At 38.0% G+C, this 17,645-nt stretch overlaps 1 protein-coding gene across 7 annotated transcripts in view; it reads left to right on the top strand.

Moving 5' to 3' along the window:
• The first annotated feature begins 5,828 nt into the window (after nt 1-5,828).
• The window catches only part of SH3TC1 (SH3 domain and tetratricopeptide repeats 1), a 33,821-nt gene continuing 22,004 nt past the window's right edge, over nt 5,829-17,645 (top strand). For 5 of the 7 annotated variants that reach the window (XM_061369502.1, XM_061369491.1, XM_061369532.1 and 2 more), the window contains exons 1-3: nt 11,661-11,873; nt 14,431-14,505; nt 16,655-16,782. In XM_061369502.1, coding sequence (XP_061225486.1) covers nt 11,666-11,873; nt 14,431-14,505; nt 16,655-16,782 — 411 coding nt within the window. In that variant the 5' untranslated portion in view covers nt 11,661-11,665. Of the gene's footprint in view, nt 5,986-11,660; nt 11,874-14,430; nt 14,506-16,654; nt 16,783-17,645 lie in introns of those variants that run through there. The other 2 variants (XM_061369510.1, XM_061369518.1) reach the window with 2 other exon arrangements.

Below are 17,645 nucleotides of genomic sequence, written 5' to 3'. Positions count from 1 at the left end.
AGTTCTGCAATTATTTCTAGCCTAGTGGCTATCATCATTTTGGGCCCTCCAGCTATTCCTTCAGATGCGTTCTTCCGCAGAGCATCAGCAGAGGAAAAAGTGAGCCTTCGTTTCTACTGAATCCATATTTAATCACAGAATCATAGAATACCAGGTTGGAAGGGACTTCAAGCATCATCTGGTCTAATCTTTTCAGGTAGAGAAGACCTACACTAGATGTCCAGGCTGTCCAGCCAAGTCATGAAAGTGTTCAACATCAGGGAACCCACCACTTCCCTGCAGGGATTATCCCAATGGCTGATTGTTCTCATTGTGAAAAAATTTCTGTAGTGTCCAACTGGAATCTCCCAAGCAGTAACTGGAAAAGACTTCTCCTCCCGTCTTTTCCAGGTGACTCCTTATAAAAAGGGAGCCTCCATGTTCTTTGTAGCCACCCTTTAAGTACTGGAACATGGTGCTAATATCTATGCTGTTGAAGTAACTTTCCCCCACTTTGGATGCCTATGTAAGTCAAAGTTTACTTCCTCAATACCAAAGCTAGCTCAAGAGATATCTGCATTCCATGTATATTCAAGCTCCCATAAATAAAGTTCCCTCACCCTGCATTTTCTAGCACTAAGCAGAATCACCAAGCAGATGGGTGAAATTTCTGTGCTGCAAATTAAGTGTTTCAGTGCACAGCAAAGGACTGTAAGTGCTTCTCTGTTAGAAGTCTTTTTATCCACCCCAGAAGTGCTTTAGCACCCTAGTAAAAAAAGAAGAGTGTGAATATGTGTATAGAAATATAAAAATATATTTCAAATAGCATACATTTATGCAAACCCTTAAAAGGGAGAAAGAATTGGAGCAGATCTAAATATTCACTGCTGCTACTCCTCCCCATTCTTTTTTAAAACCAAGCAGCCATGGCTTTCTGCTCTACTCCTTACAATAAACTGCTTCAGCTACACTGACATAGTTTTCTCTGTTTTAAAAGCTAGCAGAAAAACTATGACAACCTAAGTGAGAAATCTCATTTGGGAAGCAGTCTTGATTAGTGCCATTTTCTGAATGTGTAACATGGAAAAGATTTCTTCGAAGGAAAAGAGAGATCAAATTCATTTGAGCAACATAATATATAGTCTCTATATATCACTATGTACATCCTGGCTATCTATAAGAAGGTTTCCTTAAGGATAAACTCTTCTATCTGCAAACTTCAAGCAGCTGGAAAAAGTTAACCTTTAATCATAAATCAGTTCACCTGGTTATTAAAGGAAGTCATTCCTCCTCTTCCCCCCATTTTTTAGTTCAAACAGCCTGCAATGCTATAAAAAGTGGGATTTTAGCTTGTTGGGGGTAAGAAGTATTTAATTATCTTTTTCTTTTAGCTGGTGTTCTAAGGGGGTTCAAGTGTCAATTGTGCTGCATGTAGGCATTTGTTTTCCTTTTAATAGTTGGAGGTTTGAAGAACAGAATTACTGTTTCCATGTTCAATGTGTTATCCCAATTCTGAAGGCTTGGTTAGATGTTTTAGGAGGCCTTCTTTATCAAGTGGTTTGTTAATCCCAGTAAATGAGATAAAAGAAATTTAAATTCACTTTAGAAATGGATACAAAACCAGAGAAAGCTCATTCCCTATACTGAAGCCTGTGAATACAAACTGTCTAAATGCTTTTGGCTTTGGGTGAGTGAGAAGTAAAAGCTTTCTGTGCCATGTGCAGCTTGAAAGTCTGTGCCTAATTTGAGGAGGTTCTTATTTCTATAGGGAAGAAAATAAATCCTGGTGACCTTGAGAGTAAAGGAAGGAAATTATTAGTCTTCCAAGTGGTAAGTAACAATATTTATTCTCAGCTGATGAAGTTATCTTAGAAGGTTTCTCTCTCTCTAATACATGGAGGCCTATGGTCCATGTCATGGCTGAGGCCACACAGGGAATCTGATCGCAACTTTCTTGCTTGCTGTGATTTGGATATAAGCCAAATTTGTTTCCCTAGTAGGACCATGTTGGCTTTTTATTGATGGCTAAAAATGTTCTTGAGTAAGTAATAGTGGCTCTCAGGAGCCACTAACCTTAGGAGGAAGCTCTGTCAGGTGTGTACCATGTTATTGCTTGTGCTGAGGACTAACACACTCAGTAACATCTATTAATAACACTTGGTAAATGTAAGTAAACATACCTATTATTTAGTGAGTGGGATAAATAGCTTAGGAACTGTTTAAGCAGTGTAACAGCTGGATGTTTTGACTCAGCATTTTCCTGCAGACTACAAGGCGACAGCATTTCCGTACAGATGGATGACAGTATATTTTTCTTTTCATGTTTTCTGTTTTTCCTTTCTGAAGCAGACTATGGAGCTGGTAGTGTGTTTTTCAGGACCTGGGGGAAGTAAAGCTATCTGAGTTCCAAACAGGCAGATGAAAGATGACAGGACTCCATGAAAAAACACTTTAACTCTTTAGTTAATTCTATATGTAGTTACTGTGGAGAGATAACATGCTAATCAAAAGGAAACATATGGGTAAACGTATTTCTGTGGAATTTGTGTGTAACTATCGTGTGAACATAACATAACCCATGTATGCTGCTAATCCTGCTAAAATCAATATAACTATTTCAGTAAGTTTGCTAAGTGAAAGGTTATCACTGTGAGTTCACACTTCAGGCTGGAGAGATTTCACATCTAGGGGCTCAAGTGATAATTCTTCGTGAACTTTGCAGTACATATTGTGTTATGTTACATTTCTTTTTAAGTGAAAGTACCTCAGTCACTGGATAAAATAAGAATTGGTTGAAGCTAATTTACCCAAGAAAGCAGTATCTTGTGTGATTTTAAACTTGTCATGCCAGCTGTAAATAGTGAAGAATGCTAATTTCAGCAAACTGTGAAACAAAGAGGTTCTTTAATGATAGGGTTCAGCAAGGGGAAATGAGCTTTGTAACATTAAGTGGACTTGAGATGAAAGAGATCAGATAGGAATTTAGTAAAGCAGGTAAGAAGATCTTTTCTTGCTGAAATCTGGTATTTGCTATTAATTATCAGTCAAACAACTTACATTTCACTCTCCTTATGTGTTGAATTCAGTCCCTTTGGCAACAGACTACTCTTTCATAGGTATGCACCTAGCTGTGATGGACTAATAGTTATATTGGAAGGTATAATTGGCCTTAATATTAAAATTTGTTGTTTTTCCTAAACCAAGCTGCTGTAGCAAAAAGCAGTCAGACAAGCATGCAGCTGCAGAAGGGCAGACAAACAGGATGATGAAAGCAATGCCAGAGAGAGACAATTAGAGGAAATGTCTTGTTTTAACACACAATGTCCCCTGCCTTTTGTCAGCTTCTTTTAATAATCCTGAAAAGATCAGGGACAGCGCAACATAAGCAAGGCCATTGAGTCTTCATGAAACTTTAATAGTTTAAGGTGGCCTATGCTCAAGCCTGTCTTTCTGCATAAGGAAACCTGAACAGGGAGCACAATTTCTAGTCAATAAAATGTAGTATAAGGGATGAGATTAGTAATATGGAAACCACGCTGTGCTACTTTTGTGTTTTTCCTGTTTGCTACAATATATTGGTCTCTGGAGTTATGTCATGAGAGCAGCTGTTCACCTCTTCAGTTTCTGTAATGCAGGTTGGTACTGTTTCATTAAAACAATGAGAAGTCCAGGACCAGCATTTGATGTCATTAGTCTGAAGCTGAAAAGATTGTTTTCCTTGTTTCCACTTAAACCACATATCAATATATGCCTCCAAGAATTGAAGTACCTCAAATGGCATGATTAAATGAGCTTTGGTGTAAAATCACAGAGGAAGCTGAAGATTCCTGATGTAGTTGAAGAGTCCCTGATCACTGTAGGAAGGGCTGGACTAGATGAGCCTTGAAAGTCCCTTCTGACCGAAACCATGGTATGATTCTAAGCAGGTATTGAAAGGGGAGTTGGGAACCTGGAGTTCAGTTGTTGCTCTTTTGTTATTAGTTTCCTTAAGTGAGTTGCATTTCCCCTAACTTCTCTATAGTAAAAATTGGTAATTTGTTTTAATTTTTTTTTTTTTTTTTTTTTTTTTTTTTAGATTTTTGTGACACACTAATTTGTGGTAGGTTCTACAACTTTTGGGCCATAAAAATAGAGGATGGAAGATTGGCATTCATATAGGAAAAATACACAGTTAGATGATTTTGTTTGCTTTGCAAACCTACCTTGAGTATACATAAGAGGTGATAGGAATGCCAGTGAAGAACTGAGGTTATAAGATGTACTAAATATAAAAAGTATATATGTTATAAAATGTACTAAATATACATACTAAATAAATGTATTAAATATACAAATAAAATGTGATTAAAGGATTTAAGCAGTCTTGAAACTCATAGAACATCAGTCAGTAAAACGGTGACAGAAATATGGTATTTCATGCTGTTGGCATAGCTACTACATAAATTAATTAAACCTGAAGTGACATGCTTTGTGTACTGCACTATAGTGCAATATCAAATTAATTCCAGTGAGAGGAGAGCCCTGTGGGATGATTGGTTAGTTGTGATTTTTACAGTTATTTGAATACCTTCCAATTTCATAATTTCTAGAAAGATGGAGAGTTCCCAAGCATACTGCAGGAACAGATTGGTCAATCAGTGTGAAGTAGCATTTATAATTCATACTAACATGGTGTGACAGGATGAAGTAAGGTAAATGAGAGCATGACTTGTAATTATTAATACCTAGTTTATAAAGTCTAAAGCTAACTTTTAAGTGCATGTTCCTTGAGACAGGTTAGCAGGGGTCATAACCAAGGTCTCTAAGGCATCTGAAAGGTCAGGGTTTTTTTCTGTTCCCCCTGGCAATAGTTGTAGGAGAGCAGCAGTGCTGTATGGGACAACCCATCATCTCAAATCACATTCTCCAGGTGCTGCCTGGTCCCACAGGTTCTCTGATGTGTCTCAGGACAACACCCCCTACCAACACACCTACCACGTGTGGTCAATGGCCTGATACCTCAAACACTGTGATGCTGCTGACTAGAGATGTCTGAGATAACATATTTTGGGGTGGACAATGTGTTGTTCTGTTCTCATGTAGTGCCTGCTGCAATGCACTTCACACCGATGGTGTGTGGGGTACTTGGGGATCACCTATAAGAGTATCCAAACAGTGACTAACTTTATGTGAACATTACATTATGTTAGGAAGGAAGACAATATGCAAACATCTCAAGGTGTGGAGGACAAAAAGCAAGCAAATTTGAAATAGGATGGATTATTTTCAGTTTCTCTTGTCCTTGCCTTTGTGGGTCATTTAGGGTATAGCATCTGGATTAGCGATAAATTCTTCTGACACAGAAGATATGATTTGCATATACTCCACAACGGACTTTCTGAATTCCCAAAACTGATATTTAATGCTGCATAGTGCATGATAGATCTGCAGAACTCTACACTTCTGCAATATAAACCCAAGTGTATCAGTGTCAGTTCATCAAAGAAGCAAGTCAAACAGCTTTTTGTAGCTGGAATGATGGCAAGAAACCTAATTCTGTGATCAAAAGCAGAGGGGAGATAAAACCTGGTACTCCATCTGAAGGACTATTTGTTACTTTGTCTGAACAATGCGTGCTTAACACAATGGCCTGGATGTGTCTCATGAAGCCTTTTAACCACTAATGCAAAATGCCAACATGAATTATTGCTTTGAAAAGCAGGAGTGTGTGAACAAACCTTCCAGCACACTTGATCTGTTTCTGCTTTGCATAATGAACTTTAGTAGCTCAACCCCATGCTCATGAGTGTTTCTTTTTTAAAAAACCTGAAGTTTTTGAATTAACAGTATTGGTTAATAGACAACTTTTTGTACTTGCCACGTCCAAGCCAGGCTGTGCAATCAACAGGAAAGATAAGAAGGTCAAACAGGAAGAGCTGTGCTGGAGTCAGTTGTGAGCAGAGCTGAGTAAGGCACAGATCTGTGTGCTCTTTACCAGCATGTTATAGTAAATCAGACTTGGAAAAGGTAGGAGAAGTCCTGTGTTCTATATCTGCATGTCTGTCTTTCGCTCTGTTTTAGGTACTTGTGGTCTGACTAGGTTTATTGTTAACATGTTAGAATTGCAGCCAGTTAACCAGGAATAATTTCAGTAGTGGTCAATACTTTGGTCTGTCTGTAATGAAATGACTGGAAAATATATGTAAATGTGGTCTGTCATGGTTACAAGAACCTGCTGGGAATTCCTGTTCTGGTCTGTATTCCTTCTTCTAGGTAGTGTTGTATGAGACTGAAAAGCTGTTCAGTAACAAAAGCATTCCTTCTACTTTATTCCTCTGCACTAGCTGCCACAGGCCAAACTCTGTCAAACCTAGCACTCAAAATGAAATATTAAGATTCACAGATGCCTTTTATAGCTTTCTAAGTGTGAGCTGTTTTTTTTTTTTTCAGAGCACCTCTAGAGATTATGCTTATTTTTAATCAGCTATGAAATTGTGGATTTTAGCCTACAGTTTTCCATATCTAAACTTGGAAATTCTGGACTTATGGTGCTTTCAGAGCCGGAGTGTGAGTGGAAAGTATGCTATGAGATGAATAAAATTAATTGTAAGAGAATGAGAAAACCTTTAAAGAAATCTGTTGTATCTTTGCAGCTTGCTAGGGCTTTTTTGTTTGTAGACTGACAGTGAAGATTGATACTGCTTGCAACACAGTTTACTAAGAATTGCTAACTAACCTAAAGTTACTTCAGTGATAAAGGAGTCATTCTTCCCTTTTGGAGAGTACTCACATTCCTAAGTCTGTTTACCCTGATCACAGATTTGCTTTACCTTTCTGTAATGCATAGCAGCACTGCAGGAAAAAGTGTTCAGTGCTGCATGTACAGTACATAGTATGGAATTCTTTTAATTCATGCCTGTGGCTGAAGTTCATAGACAGCAAGGCTGTGATTTACTTTCTCTGAGGACAAAGCTTATAATGGCTGTAAGACGTTTGTAGCCTAATACACAAGATGTGAAAAAAACGTGAGTTGAAATTGGTGAGAAGGAGTAATAAAATAACTATTCAAGCACCAGTTCAGTAAAATGACCTAGATTAGTTTATGGCAGCATAGTTGCAGGACTATGCTATTGTACGACGTGGCATGTGCAGGAGATGTCCTGATGTCCCTGCCTATGGCAGGTGGGCTGGAACTAGATGATCTTAAGGTCCTTTCCAACCCTAACTATTCTATGATTCTATGAGATAAAGCAGAACAGAGGATCAAGAGTGTGCACACAGTCAAATGTCCTTTAAATCAGGCAATGCAGGCTTCAGTAGCTGTCTTCCCTGGTTTGGAGCCCTGGATGAACACAGTGCACTACAGAAGATGAGTAAGAATTTGGGGGTCACCAGAGATGTGTTGACTCAGGTACAGCAGCAGTTGCTGGAAGACACTTTACATTTAGAAGCATTGCCCTGCTCCATCAAGGGCTGAGGTGAGGTGAGGGAAGAAACAAACCATATCTAGTGGTCATTTTATTTGCATGAGACAGGAAATGATGCAGAGAGGAGCAATGACAGTAACCTTGCACCATCCAGGTTTCCAGTATGTATGGGATAAATTAATTCAAGTTTACATTCACCTCTGGATTCTGTTTGTCCAGCACTTCTATAGCACTCCTGTATGACCACAAATAATCTTTGTCTTGATTTCCATCTCTGTAAAGCTAGAATAACTGTATTTGCCACTGGTAATGTGAAGCTAGTCATTAATAAGTTGTCCTGAGCCTTCTAGAGGGAAGATGAGTAAGAGAACTATTGTTTTATTGTTTTGCATGCAGGTTTTAGACAACTAGTTCAAGTATTTTTATATATTTGGTCCTATTCTCATACTTAGAAATACACCTTTAAAGAGAGAGAGACAGAACCTGTTCAGTAGATGTTAAGAATTTTCTTCAACCTCCTTTAAAGTGGAAAGGAGTTCATGGGAGAGAAAGCATTCCTGTCATCCAAATCTGTTTCTAAAACAACAACAAAAGGCAGAGGAGTGGAAAGCAGCAACAGGCAAGGGGTGGGGGTGGGTGGTGGAAAACAACTTCAAGCTAGGGAAATGGAAAATGTTAAGCTATATGTTTTTTCTTCTGGTCAGCTGTATTTTGAAAACACAGATAGAAGCACTCAGTGAAAAGGAAGTAGCCACAGAGGGAAAAGCATGATAACATAGTTGTTCTATTTAACTTCCAGCAGGAAAGAAGTGTCTTATTTCCACCTCATGTTCAACAGCTGTGGAATACAGATCTTTCCAGCTTGCTGTGCTCTGTGAGAAGGCAAGGGGAAGGTGGAGTGATCTGCTGAGCCTTGCAGGCCTGGAGAGGTGATACCAATAGCTCTGTGCAGTGCAGCCTGTCCAGAGAGCTCAGGCCACGGGGAAGGATGAACACAGTGGCACAGTAGCACTCCTCTAGCAGTTGTTGAGCTGTCCAGCGTCTGCCTCTCCTTTCTTGCTCTGCATCCCCACTTTGAGTTCCTGTCTTAGACTGCCAGGCTCCCCCCCAATCAGTGTAGAGTGCCACCGCTTTCTTGCATGGCTTTTCGATAGAGGTTAGTTCCTGATTTAGAAAATGGAAAGATCATTAAGTTTTATGTTCAACATCATGCACCAAATAAAGATTTCTTAGTCCAGCCTCAAAGACCATGAGATAAAATCATTTGTCTAACTACTAAACACAGTGCTTTTTCAGTGCACATAACTAGCTCTTACAGTGTACCTTTACAGAAGACAAACTTACTTCTCAAGGTGTTAGCCCTGTAATCCATTTTTTCATGCTGTATTTCTTCCTATTAACAAATGGCCAGTTACTAGTAAGTATAATGGTAAATTAGCTTTATAGATTTATGAAAACTCTCTAATGATGACAGTGACTAAAGCACTTGAAGTTTAATAATCTCTAGATCTGTTTTATAGTGGATAAATGTTTTTCTCTGATTTTGTGCCTATGAGTCTGTTTTAATTTGTACTGGAATGGTTAAATAATTGATGAGAAAGCATCAGCGTAATAAATATGGTGATCATACCATAGCATTGCTTGTATGTTATGATTTTGCTCCTTGGGGAGCAAATGACTGTCAAAGATGAATAGTAAAAAGATGGTGATGTGATGAAAAAATTCTATGAAATCTTTGTCACTTGGTACCCAATTTGTACCCCTTAAGATACATTTAGATGCTAAATAAATATTCAAAAGCACCTAGGTGGACTATGTGCCTAGCTACAGGAAAGTTTACTGTTCTCTGAGTTTATACAGAGCCACATGGGTTGACATTTGATAGTTAAGGCAAACATTAAAGATAGGAATCTGTAGAGGAGAGCATGACTTAACAATGCTTGAGGTCTTTAATTTTCATCCTGTGTATCTTGGAAGAGCCAAGAGAAAATATTGATAAGAACATACCAGTTTTGCTTTTCTTTCACTTATTCTGATGATTCTTTTTCTTGGCTTCGGCTCTGGGATACTATAACTGAATCTTCTTAAACAGATCATATCCATTTTGATTTGTTCAGATGTCCTACTTGCTCTTGCGGCACCAAACTTTATAGGTTCATTCACAGCTCTGTATATATGTTACACTTACCAGTAGGCACTGATGCAGAGGACATGGAAGCTTTCTCTTCTCCAACTCAACTGAATTCTAAGAGTCCAAGCCACAGTATATTTGTTTTCCTAAATTTTGTTCAGAATTATATTTTTGTCTGTAGATAGGAGCTGATGGAGAAAATTAATATTCTGAACACTGAATTTCACTTCTGGGATTAAGGATATTCCTAATCTAATAATAACAACTAGCTGTGGGTTGATAGAGCAATGTAATTTAAGCCACCACCTTTGGAATTAAATTATCCTTAAAATACAGTATGTACATTTGCATGACCAGGAGTTGCCAGTATTTGCAAAACATATGCAGAAATGTGTTTATTTCTGAAGTATGAAAGTTACAGTGCATTACATATTATCCTGATACAGCACTGAAAATAATGGTCTTTGCTACTATCACTACTTTATGGAAAAAAACAGCTATATAAATGGACAGGCATATCCGTAGCAAAACGAGTTTGTTCTGTGGTAGGCCTGTTTTTTTAATCATTTCTAACTAGGTCATCAAGTCTGATAGGCAGTTTTTCAGAGAAGTTAGCAAGAGAAACTCTCTCGTTAATTTACGTGCTTGTGGTAGATATGATTATGGTTTAATTCTCTGAGTTGGTCATACCAGCAGGAAGTATACCTCATTAATTTTTCTATAATTGCATCACATGCTTCTATCTATATTTATTTTATTGTTTTTTCAAGTGCTCCGTGGGCTAAAGGCTTCAATGACTGCAAACCAGTATGAAAGTTTTGCAGACAGATCAATGCCTTATCCTGGGTTGTCTGCTGTGGCAGACAACCAGGAGTTGTGATGTTCACACTGGCACATGGTTTACTCGGGTTTAGGGATCTGTGACATGAAGATTGGAGGGCAAGAAGTGTTGGAAAGCATGTATATGAAGAACCAAGCCAGAACATTGTGCTTTGGGGTACCTCATTGCGTGTTCAACAGAGGAGGGTGAAATTTCTTGACCCATTTGAAGGCAGATTGTAAGGGGTCACTAAGTGACCAAGCACTAGTCTGAGGTTTTGGTAGAGCAGAAGTAATCTTTCATCAAAAACTTCAGTTTTAACCAATTTCTGCTGTAAAGAAAGCAAGAGAGGAAATGTTACAAAGACTACAAGTTTGTATACTCATAATGTAACTCATTAATGATTAGGGCTGGAGTAAGCACAGAGGAATTTGGATTAAGTCCAAGTGACAGAACTAAAACAATCTATCCAGTGGCTTTAGGAAATCAATTAAAGAGGCATGTGAGAGCCCACTGAGGAAAAGAGTCTAAATAGCAGTGGGGCATGTGCTGGCTACATGAGTCACGTCCTTTCCAGATGCATTGGTCTAGTCTGGCTGCACATTTTCTGACGCTGAAATAGTTTGTGCCTCAAAAATGGGATTGTAGGATGTCTCGTGTCAGTGACTATAGAGGGGGCAGTGAAGCTTGCGATTACTTGCGCCCTACTTCCATTCTATTCCTTTTTTCTGATGTTCATGCCAGTAACAGTCTTGCTGCCAGACTCTGCCTCTAGCTTCAGTCGATCACTCTACTGCTTTACTGCAAAGAAATCTTTGGATCCATGTATGCCAGTCTTTCTGCACTGTGGGTTCCTGCAGAGAGTTCATTCTTCAGCTGGTTTTATAAAAACCTTCCTGCTTGTTTGAATTAGGAACATAGTACCCATCCATTCTTGTCACCCTTAGAAAATGATGTTTTTCCCCTGCATTGCCTCTGTTAATGTGAATGATGCCATTCTTTGGAGGCTCTGTGTTAAAGCTGGCCAAGGATGAATAATTAGCAGTGAGTACAAGTATGTTTCGGGCCTTGGACTGTGGTGTTAGTCAAATCTATTGCTTCGTTGCTGAAACCATGATGCCACCTGATTGCAGAAGCTTATTCTAGGATGAATTTGGGTGTTATAATTCCACTGAAAGACTTATAAAGCCAGTATTTCATTTGTATTACAACTAAAAATAACTCCTGCAGGAGAGGACAGCTCTTGAATATGTGCATGTGTTCTGATTTAAAAAAAAAATATTATCTATATTTTTCCCCTTAGATTGTTGGTAATGTTAACTGCAAATTATGGAGAGCTCAGCAGCAGCAGGCAGCACATCCATGCTCAGCACTAATGCCGTCATCCCTGGTCTAGAGGGAAAGCAAGACAGAAACTTAGAGGTTAAAGATCTGAAGCAGGGAAGGTTTGGGTCTGACTGGAAACATGCAGAGGCCAGTGATGCCATCAGCCCTGTCAGGGATGGAGTCAGGATGGACTCATTGCAAGAACAAATGGGTAAGACCTCAACTGGTATATTCTGGTCATTCTGCTCTTTTCTTTGTGTTTAAATTCCTGTGTTCTTTAAATATTGCTCACTGTAAGCAAGCAGAAAACTGTCATATGTTTTTCAGCTGAGATTTTGCTTTTTAAATGCAGCTACAACTGTTAAATCAACAAAGCAAACAGTTGTATTTCCTCAATCGTAATGCTGCATAGATTGGATTATTAAATGACCCAATTGAGTATAGGCTTTGTGCAAATGGTTTATTTCTTAGGATAAGATGAAAATTAGCAGAACCCAAGAGCTAGAACACTGAAATAAGTTCTATTTCTAGCACTTTTTTGCTATAGTCTTTAAGATTCAGAAGCAAAGTTGAGTTAGACTATATGAATCCAGTTCAAGTAAAATTCTTAGGAATTTTATTTTTTTTCCCCTTCATCTAAAGATCATAGAATCTTAGAGTAATTTGTGTGGGAAAGGGCCTTAAAGCTCATTGCTTCCAGTCCCCTGTCATGGGCAGGGGCACCTTCCACTAGACCAGGCTGCTCAAAGCCCCATCCAGCCTGGCCTTGAACACTGCCAGGGATGGAGCATCCATAACTTTTTGGGGCATCCTGTTCCACTGTCTCACTACCTTCATAGTGAAGAACTTTTTCCTAATGTCTAACCTAAATCTCCCCTCTTTCAGTTTAAATCTATTGCCCCTTTTTCTGTCACTACATGCCCTTGTAAAAAGTCCCTCTGCAGATTTCTTGTAAATTTTATTCTAAATTATATGTCCTATAGCTTAAACAATGTCTTTCTGTTTATAACTCAACTCTGCTGACATCAAAGTTTACCGGGTACCGGCATCCCACAGCAGTATAGAGTTTCTCTTTAGCTTGCCAAGAAGTGTGCAAGTCATTCAACAATTAGGAATGGGGCATGGAGTTCATGTTAAGTCTTTGAATCTAATTAAAGCATTCAAAACAGTCTTAATGTTTAAAAAGTATTTCTAGTAACTCATGTTTTTGCTTATATTTAATAGCAATCTATTTTTAGACAAACTCCCATAAGTAATAAAATGCTTGCTCATGGTTTTTTGCTTTCCTCTAAAAGTAATAAAAGTAGGTTTAGTTTTAAATAAAATATTACCTGCTGGTTATTTGTCTTGATAAATATCTCTCAGGGAAAGTCCATAGCTGGTAATAATAGTAATGTCAAGGTCACATAGCAAAAATATGTTACTTAATTGTCCTTATCAACTGTTTAGTGATGATCAAAGTGATTGATAACATGTTATTTAAGTTTTGACAATTGTTCTCTTTGTAATTCCAACTAAAACGAAAAGTAGAACTACAACTATGTACAGTCTCAGAAGCTATGGGGAACAAATTTATGATGTTTCTTAAACACATTCAGCCTACACTGCAGTGAGCTTACTGTCAAATTTCTGGTTTAAAACAAATATCAGAGTTCAAATAGATTAAGAAATCAAACAAAAATCCCAAACCCTGTCAAACACCCAACCAAAACCCAACAAATACCAAAGTGCTTGGGAATTCGGTTTCTAATTCTAGTATACGATAATAATTGGATTTAAAGATGATGTTTTTACTGCTTGCCACCTTTTTTTCTGAAATAGGAGAATTCTGTGTCTATGTATCCTTATTTATCTGCATGATTTTGTTCACGTAACATCAATAGATGCATTCAAGGGAAGATGCAGAAGATTTGTAGTAGGACATGTAGTAGGGCATTCTAAGTTTCTTAAAAGCTGCAGTGGCAAATGTCTTTGGATGCATGAAAAGTGTCTCAGACAATTTTTCATTTCTTGGAAATATCAAGCTTTCTCTTCATAGTTTGTTTGTTATTTGGTTTGTTGTTGTTTTTTTTTTTTTTTTTCCCCGAAGGAATCTTTAGAAAATGGAATTGGTTGGAGTGGGTGTTTCTTCAGCATGAAAATGTCAAATTTACAGAAGGACTGAAAGATATGTGGGCTGGAAAAAAAAATAATCAGATTGCTCTTTACATAAAATACACTTATGTTGTTTTTCTAAAACTTCAAATCACTTGTTTTAACATTACCCCCACCCAAGTATTAAGCTTATGACAAATAGAGAATGATTATTTCTCTCAGTGTACAAATCGGTACAAGGCACTGGAATCATTGAAGCTTCAGTGGTATAAATTGGCAGTGGAGGGTACTTATTATAGGTGCAAGGGAAGAGAAAACAAAGTTTCACCATTGCTCCCTCCCAAATGAGGCTTCAGCTTCCTGAGAGGGCATCTTTCCACAAGTTCTCCATGTCCCTGAAGATTCACATTAGAACGTTGAAATCAAGATTTAGCTTCCTCCCCAGTAGGAGAGAAATGATCTGCAGATACTTCTTGTGGGTTTGGGGAATTATATAGCAAGAAGGCAAAAAACATAGTTATTTTCTTTTAGTAATTATCCAATGCACCAAATGCTTTGAAAGCGTGGGGTGTTTTTGTTGTTGGGCTTTTTGTTGGTTTGGATTTTCTTTGGTGTGTGTGATTTATATGGACTTAGAAAATGCACTTACCTATTCCCTTCATTTATCATAATAGAATGTTCTCAACGTGAAACGTGCATGAATGTCAATTCAAGGATCCTTCCTAGTCAAGCAGAGACTTTTCCAACTGGTAAGTCATTTTTTTTCCCACCATATCTTATAAATAATATGCTTCTCATTGCTTACTTTTTTTGAGACAACTGTGTCAACACTTGAAGTCTTCAATCCTGTAAGCTTTATAACATACTTCAAAGAGCTGTGAAGTATCCAAATTCTACACAAGATTTGTTGAGAATTTCTTATAAAAAGAGAGAACTGCTGTAGAAGCCAGAAACTATTTATGGATTATATTGTAATGGCCAAGAAAAAAGAAGAAAAGCAAATGAAGTTTATAACTAATTTCGCATATGGGTTTCAGTTCTTCAAATTCCTCATTTTTAAATTTGTGGCCTTTTGAAGTCTCTTATTGTTAATGCTGTATTTTCAATGAAGTTGCAATTGAGTGCAGTTCTTGAGTAAGTAGATACAGCAGCCGTCACTTCTGGAGGCCTCATGACCTTCTCTGTGAATTGAGGCTCTAGTCACATTTCTTTCCTCGTGGAGGAAGAGAAATAACCATCAAAAACCATCACTGGGATGTGCCCGGCTTTCTGGCTTGACCTAACAAATCACATCAGTAGCAGACAATCTCCCCCAGGCATATGGTTATTCGTAGTTAAATTATCTGTGCTTATGTACCTGTCTGTCTCACTCTAAAGATTTTGGTTCTTAACTGGTGGTATGGATGAGAGCTCACAGAAGCAGACAGGAAGATTACTATAGGTGTGGTGGGGTTTTGGACCATGCTTCATTTCTGTAAGACATTATGGAAGAAGCAGCCATATTTCAGTTGTTCTAATTCAATGTAATTACTTTAGTAAGATGAATTTTATGTAAGACTTAAATGTTTACCTGTAGAAACACAGTTTAACTTGGGATCAACTTGATTATGTAAAATAAAAAAATTACTTTTTTTAAGTAATAGACTTGTGCCAGTATCTTTTTATGGCTTTAAGTAAAATGGAAAGGTCAACAATACTGTTACCTAACAGTGATCTCAGTAAAATTCAGACTCTAGTTTGCACTCTTAGTACTACCAACTGACTACATTACCACAACTTAGAGAGGCTTCGTAGTCCAGTAACACTGCTTTATATTTCTGAGCAACAATTCTTGAGCTTAAAGTAATAAGCAATTTAAGAACAAGTCATTGTAAAACTCCTGGAGACATACGTAGGAAGCCCTCTGGAAACACATTAAGATGCAGCATATTAGACTAGAATGTGAAAAATATCTATTTTACCTGACTAAAAGGTGGAAGTAATAGGATGTGGAATATTTCAGGATGTTTAACAGTCTTATTTATTGCTGGAAGCATGACCTATTTACACACTTGCAATTGAGATTCTTCCTGAGTGGCTTATTGGCTTATATGTGCCCATCTGGATATCTGAAAACATGAGTATGATTTACTGTTATTGAGTTAAATTAAGACATGCAGAATGAAAGCATCTTTATTAAAGATCTTTATCTGAGAGAAGTTGGCTGGAACTGTACCCTTAGCTGTAGTAAAAGATTGTCATAAACAGATGTCAAGATCTGAGCACAGGTTTCTAGCTTCTTTCAGATATACTAGGAAAATCATGTGAGCTTTTAGTTAGAGCATTTGTCTTTGCTGGTACTTCTCAACCAGCTGAGCTGAGAAACACCTTTTCAAAATGTTCAACTTCTAGAAGCTTCCTGAAGTAGTGGGGGTGACGTGTCAGATAACCATGAATTTGAGATTACCATGAAAATTTGTTGAATTATCTGTATATTTTTGGTAGGTTATTTTTGCAATTCCAGTATCTGTTTGCCTTGAGCTAAAATATGCACAGTATATATGGAAATCTGGGCATGTTCTTGATGTCCATAGAGCTGTCTATTTGAGAGGTTACCAATCTGCTTTTTTTTTTTTTTACCCCTTCTCTCTTCTCCATTCGCATGTGTCAGTTGTCTCCCAACATTTTTAGACTTTCAAATAGCCCTTCTTTCGTATAGCTGTGCCCTTTATTATGCAACTGGAAAAAATCTTGCTTCATGCTAGGCTACTATCCCTAATGAATAATAAAAAGGAAAAGAAACAAGCAGTAAGTCTGTGAAGCTGGAAAAAAAGAATAGTTCTTATGTGGATTGTATAATTTTGAGGGATTTATGGTTTTTCAAAGCTGTAAGTGCTGTAAATGGATATCCTTCTCCAGATATATCCTTGAAGTTAACGATGGTAAGACGAAAGAGCGGATGTCCTGATCCCAGACTACAAAGACAGCTCAGAGGGCAGCTCCGTCTTCTGGAAAATGACAGCAGGGAGGTGATGGTGGTTTTCAGTGTAAGTCAATTGCTTGGGAATTGTTCTATTTATTTGGAGAACACACCCTGTGCTACTGAAACAGCCCGAGAGATATCTGGTTCCCATGCTTGAATTTCAGTGACCAGTTTCCCATGGCCCAAAACTATCTAGAGACACTAGAAATACTGAGCCATTGAAAAAGACTTGAATATCAAATAGACGTAAAATAAACCCAGCTAAATAAGGCATTGAAGGGTTTTAGAGTAAAAATGTTCTGCTTTGATTTACATCAAGTGAAATAATACCTTAGCCTTGGCCATATTGACTACCATCAGTGGTCCACCTTGGACTCCAATCGGGAGACTTGGAGGCACACCATACATAATGCCGCTGACTCCTTTGAGAGTTCATGAAGAACTAGTCTCGAGGAGAAAAGACAACACAGGAAGAATCGCGCCCCACCTGTTTCACCCAAGGAGACCTTCTGCTGTGCTTTTTGTAGCCGGATTTGCCTATCCCACATTGGCCTTCTTAGTCATCAGCGCGCTTGTAGTAATCGTGGGTAAATGCCCTTCCCAAATCTTCGTTCGCGAAGTCAAGCCATGATGATGATGATGACCCGGGAAGCCTGCTGCTAAACCAAATAGGAAGTGTGAAGGAGAATAGCACAAATATTTGACTTCCTAGAGCTAGTTGGCCATAGCTTTAAATAGCACATAAGAGCATTGGCCAATTTTTATTGCTATCTTTATTTTGTTTGTATATAGGAAGCCCATCCTCTACAACCAATGAGTTTCATTACATATACAACTTAAAGTCTCCTCTTCCTTCTTGATGAAAAACCAGGATGATATCATTTGAACTTTGGTGTCCCTTTTTTGCCTGAGCCATGAGTTCCAAAC

This window comes from Neopsephotus bourkii, unplaced genomic scaffold, assembly GCF_033783945.1.
Source record: "Neopsephotus bourkii isolate Nb327-2 ecotype Australia unplaced genomic scaffold, CSIRO-AGI_Nbou_v1 NB_144, whole genome shotgun sequence".
NCBI classification, from domain to species: Eukaryota; Metazoa; Chordata; class Aves; order Psittaciformes; family Psittacidae; genus Neopsephotus; species Neopsephotus bourkii.
This window is presented reverse-complemented; position numbering and strand designations above follow the sequence as displayed.